The sequence below is a fragment of the Sinocyclocheilus anshuiensis genome, unplaced genomic scaffold (genome assembly GCF_001515605.1).
Source record: "Sinocyclocheilus anshuiensis isolate Anshui unplaced genomic scaffold, SAMN03320099.WGS_v1.1 scaffold1561, whole genome shotgun sequence".
Taxonomy (NCBI): Eukaryota; Metazoa; Chordata; class Actinopteri; order Cypriniformes; family Cyprinidae; genus Sinocyclocheilus; species Sinocyclocheilus anshuiensis.
Genome location: NW_015536630.1, coordinates 253,165 through 269,179, shown reverse-complemented (window position 1 = coordinate 269,179; position 16,015 = coordinate 253,165). Strand labels below are relative to the sequence as shown.

At 36.3% G+C, this 16,015-nt stretch overlaps 2 protein-coding genes and 1 non-coding gene across 3 annotated transcripts; 1 reads left to right on the top strand and 2 right to left on the bottom strand.

Moving 5' to 3' along the window:
• Positions 1–3,360: 3,360 nt before the first annotated feature.
• Positions 3,361–7,375, bottom strand: LOC107653932 (utrophin-like). Its single transcript, XM_016440797.1, has 4 exons — positions 7,241–7,375; positions 3,793–3,923; positions 3,553–3,709; positions 3,361–3,378 (listed from the first exon to the last, which is right to left on the bottom strand). The coding sequence occupies exons 1-4, from the start codon at positions 7,373–7,375 to the stop codon at positions 3,361–3,363; spliced, it is 441 nt and encodes a 146-aa protein (XP_016296283.1).
• Positions 7,376–10,297: 2,922 nt separating this feature from the next.
• trnal-uaa (transfer RNA leucine (anticodon UAA)) lies at positions 10,298–10,380 on the top strand. The gene has a single exon. It is a non-coding gene; the product is annotated as a tRNA-Leu (tRNA).
• Positions 10,381–11,025: 645 nt separating this feature from the next.
• LOC107653612 (syntaxin-11-like) lies at positions 11,026–13,343 on the bottom strand. The gene is made up of 2 exons (XM_016440365.1): positions 13,175–13,343; positions 11,026–12,284 (listed from the first exon to the last, which is right to left on the bottom strand). Exon 2 carries the CDS (start codon positions 12,277–12,279, stop codon positions 11,398–11,400), a length of 882 nt encoding a protein of 293 aa, XP_016295851.1. The 5' UTR covers positions 12,280–12,284; positions 13,175–13,343; the 3' UTR covers positions 11,026–11,397.
• Between the last annotated feature and the right edge of the window lie 2,672 nt (positions 13,344–16,015).

Genomic DNA, 16,015 nt, shown 5'->3' with positions numbered 1-16,015 from the left:
TGTTGGAGATCCTGAAGTTTCCCCAGAGCCCAGTCGACCTCGTGCTGCCAGCTGGCGGCCTGAGCACTGAACCGCTCCCAGTGCTGCTGGACCTCAATGGCCTGCTCCTGAACCGCTTGAGCCAGCTGACGAATCTTCTCCTCCTGGACTGTCTCTGCTGAAAGTTAAAGACAGCGTCAGTCAAGCGAGATGTTCCACGTCATGTCATTTTAGTGATTATTTAATCCAAAGTAGCGTTTTTTTGTGATCTGTGGGTTTCTGCATACTATGGTGACATTTATATGACCATGACGTCTTTTACATTATTACAGTAGATTACAACATCATAATAGTAGACAGTAAGCAACTTCAAGCTATGATTAGCGGCTATGATTTAGCAGACGCTTTTATCCAAAGTGACTTACAAATGAGGACAATGGAAGCAATCAAAATCCACAAAAGAGCAAGGATGCGCAAGTGCTATAACAAGTCTCATAGTTTAATGCAGTACACGTAGCAAGTTTTTTTTTTATGATATAATAAATAAAAATAAAAATAAATAAAAAGAAAACAAGAAGATAGAATAGAAAAAGAATAGAAAACGCTAGTGTTAGAGGGTCAAGTTATTATTTTTTAAAATAATAAATAAAAAGAAAACAAGAAGATAGAATAGAAAAAGAATAGAAAACGCTAGTGTTAGAGGGTCAAGTTATTATTTTTTAAAATAATAAATAAAAAGAAAACAAGAAGATAGAATAGAAAAAGAATAGAAAACGCTAGTGTTAGAGGGTCAAGTTATTATTTTTATAAATAATAAATAAAAAGAAAACAAATAGATAGAATACAAAAAGATTAGAAAAGCTAGTGTTAGTTTTTTTTGTTTAAAGAAAACAAGCATTTAGTAAATGAATAGATTGCAAGTCTAAAAGGGATACGGTTTTTTTTAAAGAATAGAATTAGAATAGAGAGTGCTAGAGTTAGAGAGTCAAATAAAGATGGAAGAAATGTGTTTTTAAATTCTTTCTATTAAATCCGTTTCGTTTGGACGGTTCTTGTAAACGTACAGATTCCAAAAAGTGGGATTTCGATTCTATTTGGATGATTTAGTTTTTGTATGCCTTTTTGTATAAATTAGGGACAACTATAGTTAAAGTAAATTTATATGTTTACATGTGTAATTGTAATTGTTTATTCATTTCTTTTATAAAACTGTGGTTCTGATTAAATTATACATTTTAGAATTGGATAGTTAGATCAATTATTTAATTGAGTAGCTTCATTGTACTAATACTTTTTGTCAGTAGGCTACTTTAAAAAGATTATCTTCTCATATTTATTTGTTCATGTCAGATACATGTAGACTGGGTTTTACAGGACTGAATGCTTTAGTAGTTAAGAGTCCTAGTCCTAACCATATTACTGTGGACCAGTCTCTTTACTCTGGAATCTAATCTTTCCTCTGCGATCAGCTGCTATAAATCCAGCTCAGATTTACATCCGTCCCCTTCAGCACTCTCTCACTTTTCACTTTGTGTCCTATAAGGTTTATTGTGTCCACTGAGCCATTACAGAGACACATAAATCAAGCAGCAACGACGCTATAGCCTAAAACTATGACCTCCAGAAATGAAAGGTGTAATAAAAAATTAGTGTTTGAATCCAGGAGACGACCATTTACATCGGAAAGACAATACACATCAAATTTGACACTTGGTGGCATCTTTAATAGAAACAGACAATTGAGGGCAAAACCAGACTGATAGGTGAAATCTGTCACTGCAACTAAGTGTGTTTAACAGAGAAATGTGTGATTTTAATGTATGCTACCATTCAAAGGTTTGAGGTCGGTAAGATTTAAAAAAAATAAATTAATACTTTTATTCAGCAAAATACATAAGTTGATCAATGGTAACAATAAAGACAAGTACAAATCTTGAAAAAATATAGTAGTCAACATTTGAAGTGGATCAAAAAAGTTCATCAAAGTTAAGACAAGAACGCATTTTGGTTTTAGGTTTTAGGACAACTTTGATGAAAGGTTTTGATCCACTTCAAATGTTGACTAGTGTGTATATATATATATACAGTTATCACAAAAAATATTAGCAGCACAACCATTTTCAGCATTGATAATAGTAATAAATGTTTCTTGAGCAGCAAATTAGCATATTAGAATGATTTGAAGGATCATGTGACCCTGAAGACTGGAGTAATGATACTGATAATTCAGCTTTGCATCAAAGGAGTAAATTACATTTTAATATACACTGAAATAGAAAATTGTAATAAATTGTAATTTTAGGTTTCAAGTTGTAATAATGTTTCACAATGTTACTGTTTTTACTGTTTTTGATCAAATGCAACTTTGGTCAGTAAGTAATAGACTTCTTTTAATAAACATTAAAAAGTCTTACAGATTTCAAACTTTTGCATGGTAGTGTGATTGAACGGCTGCTGAAAATGTAGCTTTTTTGTTTAATTATAAAAAATGTGAAATTAGAAATTACTGACCCCAAAACATTTAAACAAGTAGTGTATATATGTATAAACTGTCGATCGGAAGATTTCAGTATGAACCCAGGCATTTCTTATCGCATTCTCCCAAGACCAAATGATCTGAGCTTTGTTATCCATAACATATGCTGATTCTTTTAAGAAACATAACTGAGAATTCCTGTGCCATGAAAGAGAAACCTCCAAAAAATGTTCCTCTGGGAGGATACAAACTGACAAAAGCAGTCTCTCACCTGCAGCCGTCTCTATATTGCTCTGGACTTCCATTGCTGTAGGTTGAACAGCCAGAGACAGACACATCTGATTCACATCCTGCCTCCGTCCAATCAACTCGCTGTGCAGGGCCTGTGTCGAACAACACATTAAAGATGCAGGGGTGTGACATTTAAACTAAATCACACAGATAAAGCTAGACATTCATTACAGCTCATTCCAGACAATTTAGAGGTGGTGAAATTGAAGATATAATTACTCGACAATCAGAAAGCAATGTATAAACCCAAACATTAGAACCAGAGGGAAGATGCTTAGTGTAAATAATGCAATGTTTTAATGCAGTAAATGCAATAAATGACAATGATAAACAGTGCTGTGTGCATCTAAAGGACATCAATAATTCAGCAGAGCAATAACAAACAAAACAATATCACAGCTTCTGTTTGAGGAACAGTAATCAAGGGGTTTAATTATTTTGTATTGTATCTTGTTATTAAAGTAGAAACATCTATATTATCAAGGGACTGCATGATGCCTATTTAAAAAGGCAATAACCGGTGCACAGGAGGAGGTGCTGGGTACAAAGTGGAAAATTGTAAGACATTATGTAAAAACGATATGACGACATCACACAAAATGGACTGTAAGTGTTTAACTCTCTTCCTGGTCCTTAAAATCAGAGATGCCTTTTTAACCCATGAACATACTGCTTTGGCATCCTTTTTGAAGCTCCAAAAAAATGTACTTTACATTCTTTAAAATTCAAGACAGAAAGACTAAGTAATACAGATTTTGGAACCACAAGTAAATGTCACTCCCTCTTTCACACACAGCATGACTGACCGTACAGTAGCCTTGTTTCTGCAGTAAAGTATGTACATCTTCTCCCACCGGCCTCTGCTTTGTCAGCTCCTCATCCTTCAGCTTTACCCAGAACCAAAGCTCTTCAAGGATGGCTATGAGTCCTGTCCATTTCTCCACACCTGCCTCCAAAAACTCTCTGAAAGAACGTGACAGTTTGAAGGAAAGTTCAGGACATTGGAGGTATCCGCTTGTTTATATTGCTGGATATATTGCACAAACCTTCTCGAGGCTATATGAATGTGGTCCACATCTCCGTACTTATCAAGCTCTTGTGCCTCGGTATTCTGGAACTGACTCCCCAGAGCCCTTTTAGAAAGATCAGTCTGGGTATCAACATCTGTCTGAATGTCCTGAGGAGAAATAACAGCATGCAGAAGCTGAAATTGCACCAATTCAAACAAATCTCAATAGACTCTGATTAAGTGATCATCCCTCTGGTCTGTGTGGCCTATAAATAGGACTAAAATGAAGAGAAAACAGCACTGCTGTTTTTAAAGGAATAGTTCACCCCAAAATTAAAATTAGCTGAAAATGTACTCACTCTCAGCTCAGGCCATCAAAGATGTGCACACGTTTGTTTCTTCATCGGAACAGATTTGGAGTAATTTAGCATCACATCACTTGCTCTCCAATAGATCCTCAGCAGTGAATGGATGCCGTCAGAATGAGAGTCCACAGTTGATTAAAACATCACAATAATCCACAAGAAATCCACATGAATCCGATGAATAAACAAAATCATCTACGTCTTAGATGTCCTCAGTATAAGATATTTTCAGCAAATTTCATTTTGGGTGACCTATTCCTTTAATTAGACTAATAATGCAGGGACACAACATCTGGAAAACACACAACTACACTCTAAAAAATGCTGGGTTAAATGCAACCCAGTGCTGGGTAAAATAGGGACAAACCCAGCAATTGGGTTGTTTTGACCCAGCGGTTGGGTTACTACCCAGAAGGTTGGGTTAAACATTTAACCCAGCCGCTGGGTCAAAACAGCCCAATTGCTGGGTTTGTCCCTATTTTACCCAGCACTGGGTTGTATTTAACCCAGCATTTTTTAGAGTGTACGAATCCAAATAAACCAATCACGTTCCAAACCACATCTGTGGTTGACAGAACACTTACCTACAAAATAAAACTGCACACACCTCACCTGCCTTCAACAGTGTGCTGTAATTCCTACCTGTAAAACTTTCATTCATGGTGGCAGTCTCCTTAAAGCCTCCACAGACATAATGAGTGGTACCCAGTGCTGGGTTTGTCCCTATTTTACCCAGCACTGGGTTGTATTTAACCCAGCATTTTTTAGAGTGTACGAATCCAAATAAACCAATCACGTTCCAAACCACATCTGTGGTTGACAGAACACTTACCTACAAAATAAAACTGCACACACCTCACCTGCCTTCAACAGTGTGCTGTAATTCCTACCTGTAAAACTTTCATTCATGGTGGCAGTCTCCTTAAAGCCTCCACAGACATAATGAGTGGTTGGTTTATATCAGAAAAATATAGCTCTCTCGTTTAGGGCCGCAGTGATGATATATACAGCCAAAGAAAGACATCAAACAGAGACATAACAGACAGTCTTTGCTTATTATTACGCTGGAATCCATTAATATCGTTATCTATTCTGCTAATAAGTGGAGCTAGAAAAGATGAAGGAAAATTATATTTGCCATCATTATTACTGCTATAACCAGGGCTCGAATTTAGGGGGGAAGCGGGGGGATGGCAAGATGATAAAAGCATCCTCTCTGTAAAACCACCATCCCTTTAGAATAATAATGCTGTGTATTATGTAAAACTTATCGTGCAAATTAAATACCAATATTTTCTACGTATAATAATTGATTTACTAAATAACGGCGATTGGCCAATCAAACCTAACGAGCTGCGCGTGAGCTCACGCATGTTTTCGTCATTTTTCGCGCAAAATGGTTCAAGTGCAACTTCTGGCTTTCTTTAAAAAGAAGACAACATAATAAGGTATTATATTTTCTTGATTAGAGATTAAAGACATTCCCCTGACATAGCGGTTTAACTGGTTCACGTCAACAACTGAACTGTCAGTGCATCATTACTGCTCTTACTTGCTGTTCAACCAAGAGCGCATATGCTTGAAAACATGAAAAATTATAACATAATATCCAGAGCTTTTAAATTGTATTAAATGGGTAAACACACAGCGTCACACATGGCGGGCTTGAGTGAGCGGCGGCCGTCGGGCTTGAGAACGGCGCGGCCCGGGGCGGGCTTGCGGCAACCACATGTGACAACTCCGCTTCGTCCACGGTGAAAGCCGATCCGGCGATCCACAGCGCGAAGTTGTTGTATTTCCTCAGCAACCAGCACGGATCAGCTCTAGGCATGACAAAGCAGATATCATCCTCTTTTGGAAGACCAAACAAAGTAGTTTCGCTTTCACAACGAAACACACAGTGCCTTCACGACATGGCGGCGGGGACAACAACAATACTACAGCGAGTATAAAAGGTACGCCTTCTTTCTTTGCGTGAACATTTGGGCGGTGTTATGCAAATCTTCCCACATAGTGACGTAGACATGTGGGGGCGTGTTAGAACGAGCCGTTTTAGGTAGGCGTGGTTGACTCTTAACTTTTATAAAGAATATCTCTTTGGATTTGAGACTTTAGTCTTTGCAACTTTACAGATATTCTTTATGCACCGAGAGCTTGTAACACTCCAAAGAGAAAGGAAAAACTGAAATCGCATCATATGACCCCTTTAATTCTTTTTGAGATTCACAGACCAGTAATTTCCAGCAGTTCAAGATCATCACGTTCACAATTTTTTTTTTTTTGGGAATGTGTTCATCCTTTTTCCATTTTATTCCAAATGGAGACCACACTATAAGGCTCAATTAAAATGTTTGTAAAAGTGTTCAAAGTGTTTTTTAGAGATGTGCCTAATAAATATAATAGCCTACATCCCTAACATAGTCTTTTAAAAGAGTTGTGAAACTTGGCATCTATGAGATAAGCAATAAAGTTTGCTTTTAGTCAGAGAAATCAGAGACTGGCACACTTGTGGTGAGGAAGACATTAAGAAGAAGTTTATTAATGTCAATGCATTAATCTTCTTGCCATCTCATAGATATGGTGCCAACTGCAGTTTGTGCATAATGCAACAACTCTCTGAACAATAGTCTTCTTGAAACCATAAGAAAAGGCTCAGAGAAGCTAGTGTATGTGTAACCAGGATGACCGAGTGGTTAAGGTGTTAGACTTACGATCCAATAGACAAATGTCCTTGTGGGGTTGAACCCCACTCCTGGTAGAGACCTGAAGTTTTAAAGAGATATTACGTGAAAGTTTGAGATGCAAATTTCTGTATAATTCATGAAATACCTGTTAGAGAATAAATTACTGTGGCTTTTTGGACAAGATTCCTAAAAAGGTCAGTCAATGATAAAAGTTACTGCTGCTTTGTTTCACTATAGACCCCAGTTTAGCCACAGATTAATCATGCATCCCATTGCAATATCATTGAATGTTAAATCTTGGTGAATGCACTTTTCATTTCACCCTCTAAAACACTGAGAATCTGTGAGCCCAAATACTCACACAATCATAAACAGATCTGAATAAAATGCACCTTCGTAGTATAAACAAAGTAATTGAATACAAACACTCTTTTACCTTGCACAGTTTCTGATAACGTGGTGACGTGACGGCCATTCTTTGGATGTGTTGTAGAAAAAGCATCACTTTCTGCAGTGAAGATCTCACCATAGCCATTATCTTCAGACTACTGGGCTTGTTTAAGATTCTCATCCTAAAGGATTGCCACTCCTGAGGTTTGCACAGTTAGCACATCATCTAGGCTTTGAAAGTGAATCCAAATACTCCTACAGCATGTCCAACAACTTAAGAGGTCATTTGCAAGTGTGAAGTAGAGAAAACGCCTCTCCAAAGCAGCAAACAAAGCAAGCACAGAGATCCGACTCAAGAGATGTCCTGTCTTCAGGCTTGTACTTTAATCTTCAAAGGGATACTGAACAATGAATAGAGAACCATGAAAATTGAAAGTTGAACTACGGTGCAAAAGCTTGTTTCCTTGTCAGCAAAAACTCCCTGTCTGCATGAGATGATGCTGAGCGAGAGAACGAGAGTCTGAGTGAGTGGCAGAGAGAGAGAGAGAGATTTGGGGAGAACACATAGCATGCACACAACAAGACTGTATTATAGAGTGAGGACCATATAGTCTTATGCAATCAGAATGCAATATTTTTAATTACAAAATGTATTAAATAAAAAATTGTGTGATTTCAGAATATCTTAGTAGGCCTATTTGGTTTGTCATATATTGCTTGCTCTACTGACAGCAGCACTAGAGCTGACAAGAATAAAACTTGATGAATCCAATATGATTTGAGATGTTCTGAAGAACAATTTACCGCCTGTACAAACAATCACATGATCAATGTCAAACATATCTTGGATTATTTGTCTTTGAAATATAATCAGACTGGAGAATATACAGGAACACATGAATTAAGAAAACTATTTGAACTTTAAAACACTTTTATAGTGAGATAATGGAGCACACAAGGAGGAAACACACCTCAATTTTATTCAGAGGCCCGATATGCAATTTGGTACAGCTGGTGATATTTATATGGCCACAAGGTCAAATGAAATTCTGATAGCTTGTAATGTAAATCAATGAGATCTTGAACCGTATATCAGTCAACTTACATAAAATGCATATAAATATCGGTTGTAATATCGGTTGGCAAAACATAATGCAGTGCAATACAATGATCACTGAGCTGAACAAATAAACATTCCTCAAAAGCCTGATAAATTATATTTGATACTCATATTTTAACAATTTTTGAAACCTAAGGTACTTCAGTCAAGTAACTAATAATCTTGAAATATTACTAATAATATAAGTTATTCTTACATTTACTTTATAAAAATCAGTAAAGATTTCACAGCAAAAAGATTTTTTTTAGAATTAAAAAGCCTTTTCCTTGTAAAAAAAAAAAAAAAAAAAAGTATAAACTACCAAATCAGACGACACAAGGCATGTAGTGATTGTAAACAACAGGTTTTGTCAAATGTATACAGTATGATACAGATTTAGGATTCTCGTGTGATTAAGCTCTTCCCCTGGAATCTCCTAATCTTTAAATCTAATACATTAATGGTAGTTTGGGGGTAAATGTGATATGACGAATTAGCTCTTAAGTACCTGATAAATCAGCAACACATTAAGATGATTAATAAATTGATAGGAACTTAAAGGGTTTAACCCTATATAACTGTTCTGCAGGAGAGCTGAGTCATATTCCTGCTCAATATCAAGTTATCACCAGTGTATTCACTATTTTATTTCATTTGCAGTGTAACTTTTCTGTTATACATGTGTTTCTTTCACCTAGAAAACCCCAAAACAAAGAATGAAAAACATGTGACTCCAAATACTGCCATCACAGATGTTTTGAGACAAAAAAATACAATGCTGACATCTACTGGTGTACCAGTGGCAACACATTTCCAATGTTATGAATCACTCAAACCTGATAGGAAAATGTGACTTTAAATAGATATTTGAATTTCATCTTTTTGTTCCTGTGGCTCAGTGGTAGAGCATTGCGTTACCAGCGCAAAGGTTGTGGGTTCAAACCCCAGGGAACACACATACTGGTAAAAAATGTATAGCTTGAATGCAAGTCGCTTTGGATAAAAGCGTCTGCTAAATGCATAAATTATTAATTATTATCTTTTTCCCATTGCATTTGTAACTTGCTCATAATATACAAAGACAGTATAAATACATTCATAAATGCCAGTGCATTTGTGTTATTGGCCTCTCTTGCATAGATGCAGTGCCAACTGCAGTTACAAAGTGAATTGCTATCTGTAGGCCTCATCACATCACATGCAAAATCCACAGAAGACTGAAGTCTTTTCTTATAAGACTTTAGACTGATAGCCACATTAGTCTAAATGGAGAAAAAACGAAAGAAACTTCAGGGGTTTTTTTTTTTTTAATGAAAATGTATTGAGCTGAACAAACACAAACAGACACACATCTTCAGATCTGAAAAAAACAGGTCATTAACGTTCTTACCAAAACCAGGATGGTCGAGTTGGACTTAAGATCCAATAGACAATTGTCCTTGTGGGTTCCAACCCCACTCCTGGTAGAATATTTAAGCATAAAGTGGATTTCGTGCAGAATATACTGTTAACATTTGACATTTGGGGAAAATGTAGCTATGTAACCTACTGAGAAACAAGTTACTAAATAGCCTAGTAAATCAATAACACACTTAGTTAATAAATTGACAGCTTCTTAAACAGTCGAAGACCAGTTGACTTTTCTGCTAGAAAAAAGCAAATGCATATAACTAGTTTTTCACATGCATATGCATCATTACATTTTAATTTTAGGTTTATTGTACTGTTTAAACTTCCTAATTGTGCTCTAAATTCTTTTTCAGAAATACCAAAAAGCCTCAAGACAAGAATGTAAAACTGTTGACCCCAAATACACCACTACAAACAAATCTAAAAGACACACATCATAACTACCTAGTTTGAAGAAGGGCATTTTCATTTTTAAGAAAGTTGCTCTTTGGGTAGATGTGGTTATTAAAAACAAAGAACCAGCAAAATCGAATTCCACAATTTGAGGTCAGTTTATATAATTCCTCAATTTGAGGCCAAACAAGCCTCACAGTGACCAGGATGGCCGAGTGGTTAAGGCGTTGGACTTAAGATCCAATGGACAAATGTCCTCGTGGGTTCAAACCCCACTCCTGGTAGGTCTTCCTAACATTTAAACTATATTTAATATATGCCATCTTTCACTTTAAAAGAAAATATAGATAAGCATCCAACAGAAAAACCAGTGACTAAGCAGTCTAGTAAAGCAAGGTTATGCTTAGTTAAATGCATCGACAGGATTCCTAAAGCCCCATGGGAGCAAGCTACACAGTGACCAGGTTGGCCTAATGGTTAAGTTGGACTTAAGATCCAATGGACAAATGTCCTTGTGAGCTCAAACCCCACTCCTGGTAAACATGTGAGATTAAAATGCCATATCTTCTTGACTTGAACCTTTGCATGCGAATGTGGTTCTTAAAGAAGCAGAAGATAGATTTCTCACATTGGTTCTGATGAAAATGCAACAATGTAAAGAAAGAGTTCTCAGTATTTGTTCAAATGTATAAGATTGCAGGGTTTTATATTCAAAACACCAGACACTTTTACACAATATCTTTTGCAAGTCATATTGCAGAAGTAACTTTCAAACTTGGGAAACCTACACTAATGCAATACTACGTATTACATAAATTTCCTACAAGGAACAGTCCAGCACAATATGGTGATCGAACAAACGTGAAAGCATTAAAAGATAAAAATATTTATTAAATTAATAAAACAAACCATACATACACAAATAAATGTACCTTAAAATATAGCAGTAGATTCATGAGTAAAATATGTTTCTGTATAATATTTGCTCGTGCACTGTACATGGGCATAAAACACTTTATACTTGTGGTTTCCCTTTTAATATCTTTTACACATCAAGTGAATGTCCTGTGACTCTCACAGACGTTTAGCAGTGAGATTGCAGTATTACTTTAGCTCATTTGCATTGCAGCTCCTGTGGTTTACAAGAAAACACAAAGTTTTTCACAGTGACAACCATCAAGTGCAGGCACTGGGCATCGGTTGGTCTCTTCAGAGCAAATCACATGACATGGTTAACACTAGCTTGCAAGAATAGCCATATGCTATGGCTTATGCGAAATGGTAAGGCGGTAACACCGAGATCATTTATTGCAACATGGAAAACAGCAGCAGAAGAGCTGTCGACAAGGGTTTTTCTTCTTGTATTTGACAGCCTTCTTTATCTGAGTTGTGGCTTTGGCCACAAAATCTTGGGTGGCATATACATTGGCCTCAATGTTGTCCACCATGGGCCCTTGTTCCTCCACCAACAAGGCCAGCTGGAAAAACAGATCATGGATGTCTCTGATGCGACTCTCCAACTCCAAAAGCTCCTTATGGCGATTCTCGATCTCAGTGAGTGCTGAGCGAGCGGTTCGCCCGTCTGTGAGCAAGTCGTCAGAGAAGACATTCCACTTGCCTGTCTCGATCATTTCTTCGATTTGATTTCCAGTCACTTCTTTACCCATGATCTCTGCTTGCCTTTGAATGCGAGTCTTGCAGTTGTCCCTCTGTGCCATTTCAGCGCTGTTGTACTCATTCATGGCCTCATGAAAAGAACCCGTTATAGAGACGAACTGGCCGCGTATCATGCGCACCAAAGCCGAATGGGCTCCGTGTTTCTCCTCCAAATCTTCACAAAGTGCATCCATCTTCTGTATCCGAGCATACAGGTTCTCCCCTTTGGTTTTGATGTTGCGTGCGATCACGTTGGAGTCGCGTTTGATGCTGCTAATGCGTCTGACGGAGGTGAGAAAGCGCGTGTTCTGCTTGCCCAGTCTCTTCACCTCCATACGGATGTGGGCGATTTCTTTCTGGATGGATTGGGCTTCTCTGAAAGCGTCCTCCATGATGTCCTCGCCCTCAAACACCACCGCATGCTGTTCAAATTCACCACTGTCCACATCTTCTCCGCTATCTACTTGGTCTTCCTCTTTGTGGTCTTTGGTGGCAACACCTCCCAGTTCAACCAGCCTGTCTCTCATCTTTCCTGGAAAATAAAGATCAAAACCAGATGGAAATTCAGTTTGTTCGACTTCATGACAGGCTTTTAGATCTTTATTGCATCGTATGCAGACACATTCAATCAATATACAGTCAGACACACTGTTCACAATGCAGGCCTGAAAGCCTTTCATTGATGTTTCAGCACAGCGGCAACCATTCACCATGAAGCTAAACTAAATATAAGACCAGAAGTATTTGTCACTTAGTTAGTCACCGCAATGGCAACCATGATGCTGCACATTTCCCACCCCATATGGTCACCATACAGAAAATAAAAAGGGTGGGGACTTCCCTTTAGTCCTCTGTTGAACACCTTGAGGAAATAAGAGCAAATACGTGACTTAAGTGCTTAAATGTAAAATCCTGGAGTTAAACGCATTATTGTCTCATTATGGATATACAAACCACAAGTATAGCGATACAAGTGAACAAAACAATAGTCTTTTCTAAGACCATCTTTCCCGGATGTAAAGTCAACATTGATATATTACATTTGTGCACAATGTATATATTAAATTTAATAGTGTGTGTGCAAGTGCAGCCACAAATAAAAACTGACTGTATGTATACCTTTTGATATTGTGAACAATGATAATTCAGTTTCTCAATTAGGTAAAAAAGTAACTGAACATCTTCATTTGAACTTCCTCAAAAATAAAGCAAGCTAGATCTCACAAAATCAACCACAATTCAATCGAAGTTAAATAAAACAGAAGAACAACGCTTAAAACGACTCCGCAATCATGCTGAAATTTCAAGTTCCTTGTTTAATTTAGAGTAAATGTTTGATTTGACGTCCCGCTAAACTCGCGACAAACTTTTGTATAAATCGAATGCAAATAAGTTAAAATGATACATAAACTGTCACGTTACCTTATTTCATGTCCCCTCGTTCAATTCAAACGCTATAAACGCGAGCTTTTATCGTTTCCTAACGCGCATCACCTCCTCATGTCACATCATCGCAGGAAATAACGTTGCAGTCGAACGACTGACTGACTGACTGACTTTGACTGGTGGGAGTTTCCGACAAGTCAAAACACGAAAGTTTACTGACGTTTACTTAAGTTTAAAACAAAGAGTTATCTTATAAACATTTACCATAGCAGTAGTACAATATTGTTTTACTGTGGTACATTTTTGTATCTGGAAAAAATATATTTGCAGTGGTTAAACTTCTCAGTGTTATTTTCAAGTACAAATTACTTTTAACAAAACTGAATAATGTTTGAAATTGTGTATGTAGGCTATTAATAAATGTATCTGTAATATTTAAGTCTTCTAGGTGTTTTTATATTCATACATATATGTAAATGTGGTGCAGTGGTAGACCTCATTTGCTTGACTGATGTTTTATCCTTTCTTTTGAGTTCTTTGGCACTTTTAAAACCCTAAAATGCCACACTTTCCTCCAGATATGATCATCACATGGATGTTTAAAATCCCTTCCCATCATTTTTATTTATTTTTTATTTTCAGCTTACACATTGCAGTTTTTGACTTTCACATTGTAAATCCAGTGGCTGATTCTGTGGTGCAAAATCAATCACTTCTATTTTTACCAAGACAGATGAAAAAAATAATCAATTTATAATTGTGGCAGTGCTGGAGCCTAACTTGTCAATACTAATTGTAAAAAAAAAACAAAACAAAACAAAAAAAAACAAATGTGGCTATGTTATGTGGCTGTGCTTTTACTGCAGCCTCAGACCAACAATCCTGTAGATAATATGTTCTTGTCTTTTACCCTTGACTGACAACCTATAGGACAAACAGTTAATTGAATTTCTTTAATGCACTCATTCATTCTGAATATTTTGACAGTTTCTCTGGTAACAAGATACCCAAACCAGTTGTCCTCTGAGGTATGTGGGTATAGGCCTATTGATCTATGGTACTTTAAACAATTAACCTTTTAGAGAGGATCTATAGGCCTGGTTAAATCATAACATAGTCACATTCTGTTTAGATGACAAGGAATTTTAGAAATATTGGCCAAAACACAAACTAAATTATTTTTCAGTGAATTGTTAGCTATTTTAAATATCAGTAATTATACATGTTTGGCAGAATTAAAAGGTGTTGAGGCTCATAAATGTGAGGTAAGGTGTTCTAACGCTATTGATTGGTTTACATTTGTTATAAAACTACTTCTTGACCAAATAGCAAACCAGATGAGTCACAGTAATCATGTGAGTCCAAAGCAGAAGTGAAACAGCACATTTTCTGCACAACACGATAGCCAAACTAAGCAACACAATTCAATGGTGTGTGCATGTGCAGGATAAAATAATTTACATAAGTTGATTTTATAATCGGATGTTTATCTCTGTAAACTTATGAAATGTAAAGGGAATTGGTCATTTGGTTCACGCACACACCACATGATGGCAGTAGAGCTTGACTGATGATTCTCAGAAACTTGTGACCAATTCTTTGAAGAAAATTAATAACGTAGCAACAATCTTTGTGAAATGTCAAAGGAAATAAATACATACACAAAAAAATAAATATAAATGTAAAGGCTGGGGCCCTTCTGTATGGAGGACGAAACCTGCAAAAACAATAAATAAATACACAAATAAATAAGTATGCAAATAAATAAAATGTCTGTATAAATACAAAAATTCTTGTTTAAATACATATAGAAATAATTAAACATGTGATTAAATCTTTTATGATTTAGCTCTCTCATGATTATAACTACAAAACTAACCCTATGAAAAAGTGTAAGATAATAATCAGTCACCTTGACTGATGAAGTTAACACGCATGTGCAGGCAAACGCTCAAGCGCGTCACACACGATCCGCCTACTCTTGCATAATTGACACCCTCTCATTAGCATGTTGTGCAAAGGGAAAATAAATGTGGAACTACATTCTGAAATAAATGAGTGATCAAAGGAAAATAGTTAGGATGAGTTTAGCATTTCCTTAAACATTTTCCATTTGCCCACCAATTTATATTATTTATTTGCCTACTTTCATCACATATATAATTATTTATTTATGTATTTAAACAAGAATACATGTATTTATGCACACATTTATTTATTTATTTGTGTATTTATTTATTTATTGTTTTTGCAGGTTTCGTCCTCCATACTTCTTCACTGAAGTTTGAAATCTGTGTTAAGTTTTAGCTCTTTGCTCTGCTGACTGTATATTTTATGAACTTTGCTTTTTCAAATCTAGGTTGACCAGAAGAGTCTGGGTTTCCTCTTTGTACCATGGTTCCTTCCTTAATCTCAGGGTCTCAGGGATTTTTTTCTTTCTGCTGAAACTTAGTGCTTGCATCATGGCCTAAAACTGATGGGAAAATGTCAGCTGATCTACAACAATCCTGTATACTACCGTCATACAGACTAATTATACAATACCCTGACTGTATAATTGTATTGTCTCCACAGTATCCACTATAAACCAAGCCACAAGTATGCATGTGGTCCAATCAATGTGTTCATTATTTATTGTTTGTTTATTTAATAGTTTTATGAAAATATAATTGAAATGTTGCCAGTATTTTATGCTTTCATTTTTATTTATTTTTTATTTTTTTACATTTTAGTCTATTTTACACTGCACTGAAATTACAAAATTGTATTGTACGGGTCAAAATTTAAAAGGCCTAACCGTTTCCAAACCCGAACATTTACAAAAATTGTTAAAAAGCATTTATTATTAGTAGGCTATAAACATTTGCAAACATATAT